The 6,417-nt window shown below is 34.0% G+C and overlaps 1 protein-coding gene across 1 annotated transcript in view; it reads right to left on the bottom strand.

Annotated features, from left to right (window-relative positions):
- tspeara (thrombospondin-type laminin G domain and EAR repeats a) overlaps positions 1 to 2,267 on the bottom strand; it is a 14,892-nt gene extending 12,625 nt beyond the window's left edge. The window contains exon 1 of the mRNA XM_016266967.1: positions 1,663 to 2,267. Within this exon, the coding sequence (XP_016122453.1) occupies positions 1,663 to 1,777 (115 nt within the window). The 5' untranslated portion in view covers positions 1,778 to 2,267. The remainder of the gene's footprint in view (positions 1 to 1,662) is intronic.
- Positions 2,268 to 6,417: the final 4,150 nt, after the last annotated feature.

Genomic DNA, 6,417 nt, shown 5'->3' with positions numbered 1-6,417 from the left:
TTTACTTTATCCTGGGCTCCGGGGGGCCCAATTTCGAATCCCAACCCAAGGCCCCCCCCCCCCCCCTCACTTCGCTTCCTGTCAGCTCTGATCTGTCCTATCATACTAAACGTGAAAATAAGGTCTAAAATATGCAAAGTGGTGTAAGTATATATTTAATGACCGCATAAGTTTCAACTGATGCTCTCGTTTTACTTTCTTAATTTCCAAACTAGAAATAAATGTGTTGGATGCTTCAATTGAGAACACGCACTGATGACAAAGAGATGTCATCTATAGATGTTCGGTGACAGGACTGCAATTCCCTAAACATTCTCAACATTCTTTGGTTCGTCCACATTATTGTGGTATTTACAGCTTCTATTGTAATAACAGTCCTTCAGCTGAGCTCATTGCCCTAATTATGGACCATTATATGGTTTGCTCTTGACATACAAAAGCAATATTTTAAAATACCACTTAAAGAATTTACTTTGGTAGTCTTCTGGTAAACTCTTTTTCATATTAGCATTTTTCATTTTCTCATTTCTTTTGCATTGGTATCTAATGTAATTGCCTTCGTGGTATGAAAATGGGAGAATTTAAGCCCCAGGGATGTCGCCGGGCTCGGGAAGTGTTTTACATTTTTCCATTGTAGAGACCAAGCCGTGAATCAGCATGACAACATGGATACACCACCAGTCTTGTGAAGCTGCCCATCTCTCATAGTGAAAGCATTTGTGTGGCATGGATTTGACAAATTAGTAAGCATTCATTTCTTCTATTAAAGGGATAGTTCACCCAAAAAATGAATTTCTGTCATCATTCACTTACACAAGTTGTTCCAAACACAAAATATATTTTTGAAGAATGTTGGTAAGTCACCAATTTCTGTTCCCTATTGACTTCCAGTATTTTTTTTCCATACTATGGAAGCCAATGGGGACCTGCAACTGTTTGGTTACTGTCATTCTTCAAAATATCGTCTTTTATGTTCAGCTAAAGAGAGAAATTCAAACGGGTAAATGATGACAGTACTTTTATTTTTGGGTGAACTATCCCTTTAAGTGACATTGTGGTGGTCCACATGACACATGATCCATTAGAATGTGTTATAATGACGAATTTGGTTTCTATTGTCTGAAAATGAAATCGTGACTGTCCTGCTATGTAATTTCCACCATAACAAAAGTTTAAACACTGGCTACTAAGGGCACAAACATGTCAGTGAAATAAATTATTAATAATTATGTGAAGAGTGTAAAAGAAATCATCTAATTAGGTGTGATTAGTATAACTACAATTCTAGCTCTTAAATTTCTCATAGATAGTTTTCAAACAAAAGAGTTACAACTTCCATAATTTTCACCACAGTTGTGAATGACATGCATGCAATTAGTATCCATAGTTGAAGAACTACCTTTCTATACACACAATCCACACTCTGATTGAGGATTTACAGTTTCATTCAAGATCTTTACAATCTGGACCTGATCTAATCTGAAGGATTTTATTACTTAAGAAGTCACTTTTTCTTTGTGTCTGCTGATAGAGAGATAAACGGATTGTAGTACCAGTGCTTTAAAGATGAACAGTTTGTTGTCATACAACAAACAGAAGCTATTGCATTGAAAATACTGGTAATTAGAGAGCAAATAAGCAGGGTTATGTGTGGTATCTCACCTGTACAGGGTTTCCATGGTACTACGGTCACACTCTTCGTCCGTGGCAGAAGCAGCAGAAACAACTGCAGTGCAAGTAGCCATGATGATGGCACCAAGTTATGCTGTCCTTCCATTAGTTGTTGATTTGCCGATAAAAATGTCCTTACAAACTCTTGATTGGCCACAAAAATGTCCAAAACATGAAATTCATAAAGTTGTCTGCTGGTCAAGATGCCTTTATGTTCTGTATTCTTTGTTCCTTGGACTGTCCAGAATAGGGTCTGTCCATCATTGTTTAATTTTAATTAAAGAATCCGTTCAACGCCAATGAGCCATTAGCTGCTTCTTCGTGATTTCTTTAAAAAAAATCACAAATACACGCAAATAGCAAGCACTGGGTACTGTTTCAATACACAATACAAACTAAACTGTTCTTCTGTATTTCTTCTCAGAAAAGTCCTTCCTCATCCACTTAAATGTTAATCATTTACAAGCAGGTCAAACGAGTCTGAAAGCTGTAATCAAAGTCCTGAACATCCACAAGCCTGTGCTTTTCCTCTCTTCTTCCCTTTTGCTCAGGTGCGCAGAGGCGTCCACAAAGCAGCAGTTAATTCACCTGTCACCTGCAGGGTCAGAGGAGCATGTTAACAGATCACAACTACAACTGAGAGCTCAAGGGGCAAAAGCGGTGTATTTAGAGAGACATTCAAATGAAACCATGTCAACACACGAGAGGAGGGGCTCAGAAGGAGGTACAGAGGGCTGAGAGAAAGGCAGACAGACAGAGAGAGAGAGAGATTTCCTGCGGTCCTAATCTCAGTATTTCATTGCTTCATAACCTCTGTCTCTCTCTGTGTCTCTGTTTTATTTTCTGCCTCTGGGTGGAGTCCCTCTCTGTGCCCTGATCTGGTTCTCAGTCTCACTTTTTGTTTTGTTTTTCTTGTTGACCTTTGCTGATCTGCACTCAAAACTCTCCTTACCAACATGTAAGTGTACATCTTAAAAAATGTGTTGTTACACAGCAAACAACTACTTTCTTAATTGTTCCAAATTTTTTTTGCAAGAAATTATTTGAGATGCATCATTGTATATTAAAATTTTTAACATATTATAACACATTTTGAATTGGCCATAATTTGTAAGTGCAAACCTAATTACTTTCAAGTCAAGTCACCTTTATGTAGCGCTTTATACAATACAGATTGTTTCAAAGCAGCTTCACAGTAATAAACAGGAAAATGACAATCAATTATGCAAACTTCATCAAATATGAGACAAATTCAAACTGTGAGGCAAAGCAGCTCTTAAAAGTAAATGGCTCGAGTCAGTTCAGTTCAATATGCAAAGTTTATCAATTATGAAACAAGTTCATTTCAACGTTCCCATTAGTTACATTTGTAACCATGGACCACAAAGCCGTATTCTTAAGTCGCTTGAGTATATTTATAGCAATAGCCAAAAAAACATTGTATGGGTCAAAATTATAGATTTTTCTTGTATGCCAAAAATCATTAGGATATTAAGATCATGTTCCATGAAGATATTTTGTACATTTCCAACTGATTGGCCACAAAAATGTCCAAAACATGAAATTCATAAAGTTGTCTGCTGGTCAAGATGCCTTTATGTTCTGTATTCTTTGTTCCTTGGACTGTCCAGAATAGGGTCTGTCCATCATTGTTTAATTTTAATTAAAGAATCCGTTCAACGCCAATGAGCCATTAGCTGCTTCTTCGTGATTTCTTTAAAAAAAATCACAAATACACGCAAATAGCAAGCACTGGGTACTGTTTCAATACACAATACAAACTAAACTGTTCTTCTGTATTTCTTCTCAGAAAAGTCCTTCCTCATCCACTTAAATGTTAATCATTTACAAGCAGGTCAAACGAGTCTGAAAGCTGTAATCAAAGTCCTGAACATCCACAAGCCTGTGCTTTTCCTCTCTTCTTCCCTTTTGCTCAGGTGCGCAGAGGCGTCCACAAAGCAGCAGTTAATTCACCTGTCACCTGCAGGGTCAGAGGAGCATGTTAACGGATCACAACTACAACTGAGAGCTCAAGGGGCAAAAGCGGTGTATTTAGAGAGACATTCAAATGAAACCATGTCAACACACGAGAGGAGGGGCTCAGAAGGAGGTACAGAGGGCTGAGAGAAAGGCAGACAGACAGAGAGAGAGAGAGATTTCCTGCGGTCCTAATCTCAGTATTTCATTGCTTCATAACCTCTGTCTCTCTCTGTGTCTCTGTTTTATTTTCTGCCTCTGGGTGGAGTCCCTCTCTGTGCCCTGATCTGGTTCTCAGTCTCACTTTTTGTTTTGTTTTTCTTGTTGACCTTTGCTGATCTGCACTCAAAACTCTCCTTACCAACATGTAAGTGTACATCTTAAAAAATGTGTTGTTACACAGCAAACAACTACTTTCTTAATTGTTCCAAATTTTTTTTGCAAGAAATTATTTGAGATGCATCATTGTATATTAAAATTTTTAACATATTATTACACATTTTGAATTGGCCATAATTTGTAAGTGCAAACCTAATTACTTTCAAGTCAAGTCACCTTTATGTAGCGCTTTATACAATACAGATTGTTTCAAAGCAGCTTCACAGTAATAAACAGGAAAATGACAATCAATTATGCAAACTTCATCAAATATGAGACAAATTCAAACTGTGAGGCAAAGCAGCTCTTAAAAGTAAATGGCTCGAGTCAGTTCAGTTCAATATGCAAAGTTTATCAATTATGAAACAAGTTCATTTCAACGTTCCCATTAGTTACATTTGTGACCATGGACCACAAAGTCTTCTTAAGTCGCTTGAGTATATTTTTAGCAATAGCCAAAAAAACATCGTATGGGTCAAAATTATAGATTTTTCTTGTATGCCAAAAATCATTAGGATATTAAGATCATGTTCCATGAAGATATTTTGTACATTTCCTACTGTAAATATATCAAAACATATTTTTTGATTAGTAATATGCATTGCTAAGAACTTCATTTGGACCACTTTAAAGGTGATTTTCTCAATATTTTGATTTTTTTTTTTTTTGCACCTGCAGATATTCAAATAGTTGTATCTCTGCCAAATATTGTCCTATCCTAACAATACCATACATCAGTGGAAAGCTTATTTATTCAGATTTCAGATGATTTATAAATCTCAATTTTAAAAAATTGACCCTTATGACTGGTTTTGTGGTCCAGAAATGTTATTTCTTAATATTCCTATATATATATATATATATAACTAATTGGTGTGAATTCATAATATTATTTTTTTCATACAATTTGCTTAAGCTCCATTAAAGTTGGTTTAGGGGCTTTAGACGTGGACTTTCATGCTTTATTTTCTAAACATCATACATTTTGTACAATTTAAAATTTTACAAATTCAATTTGAAGTGCAAGCAGGGATAGCTAAAGATGACTTTTTGCAAATTAAATTTAGAGTTTAAGATTTTAATTAAATATTTGTGATCAAGTATGAAAAATTGAAAATGTAGATTACAATTAAATGTCATTTAAAAAACCAAAAAAAAGAATTGTGTATTAAGATTGATGTTTGATATTTAGCAGTTTTAAAAGTTACATCTAATTTTTTTTTTTTTTTTGATGGCCAAATTGTCACCACCAATTGATATCTGACAATATTTGACAAAGATTTAAGTTAGTTTTACATTTTTGATGGCCAGATTGCTACCCCCAATATCTGACAAAAAGTTTTGAAAATTGTTTTACTTTTACATTTTTAATGGCTACATTGTTGCCCTCCAATATTTGAAATTTGACAATATTTGACAAGAAGTTTTGAAAGATACATTGATGGCCATATTGTTGTCCCCAATATTTCATATTTGACAATATTTGACAATGTTTTAAAGTTACATTTGTTATCTTTACACTTTTAACGGTCAAATTGTCTCCCCCAATTTAATATTCAATATTTTAACCAAAAAAAAAAGTTAAAAGTTATACTTTTTTTTTTTGTCACTACACTTTTAATGATGAAATTATCACGCCCAGTTTGATGTTTGACAATATTTTACCTTTTTTTTTTTTTAAGTTGAACAAACGTTTTTTCTATTAATCAAAGAATCCTGAAAAACAAAATCATGCTTTCCACAAAAATATTAAGGAGCACAGTTGTTTTTAACATTGATAATAGCAAGAAATGTTTCCAGAGCACCAAATCAGCATATTTCAATGATTTCTGAAGGATCATGTGACACTGAAGACTGGATTAATGATGATGAAAATTCAGCTTTGCATCACAGGAATAAATTATATTTTAAAATATACTAAAATAGAAAAGTTATTTTAAATTGTAAAAATATTTCAACAATGCTGTTGTTATTTTTACTGTATTTTGAATTTTAAAAACATAGCCTTGGTTAGCATTCTTCCAAAAACATTTTAAAAAATCTTACACGCCTTTGAACAGTAGTGTTTTAAATAGTTTTGTGCTTTAAAAAAGTTCTACAGGGCAAGTCAAATGAGTTTTGTCAAAGCAAACTAAGCTGAAATGAAATGCATAATTTCCCCAAATTGGTAGTTTACCCCACTTTACCCTACTACTAAATTATCTTTAATTATTCAATTAATCAACATTGGAATTTTTTTCCCCCACATATTTGACATTTGCCTTCTAATGCACAATTTTTTTCCCCATGTGCGCTAAGGCAACATCAAAAGTGTACAATTAAAATAATATTATTTGCAAACCATTAAATCCGATTACAAAAAAAAAAACTTATTTTAATGTTCTTAATTAA

This window comes from Sinocyclocheilus grahami, unplaced genomic scaffold (genome assembly GCF_001515645.1).
Source record: "Sinocyclocheilus grahami isolate Dianchi unplaced genomic scaffold, SAMN03320097.WGS_v1.1 scaffold34.1, whole genome shotgun sequence".
Lineage (NCBI taxonomy): Eukaryota > Metazoa > Chordata > Actinopteri > Cypriniformes > Cyprinidae > Sinocyclocheilus > Sinocyclocheilus grahami.
Note: the sequence above shows the minus strand (reverse complement) of the source record. Positions and strands in the feature narration are given on the sequence as shown.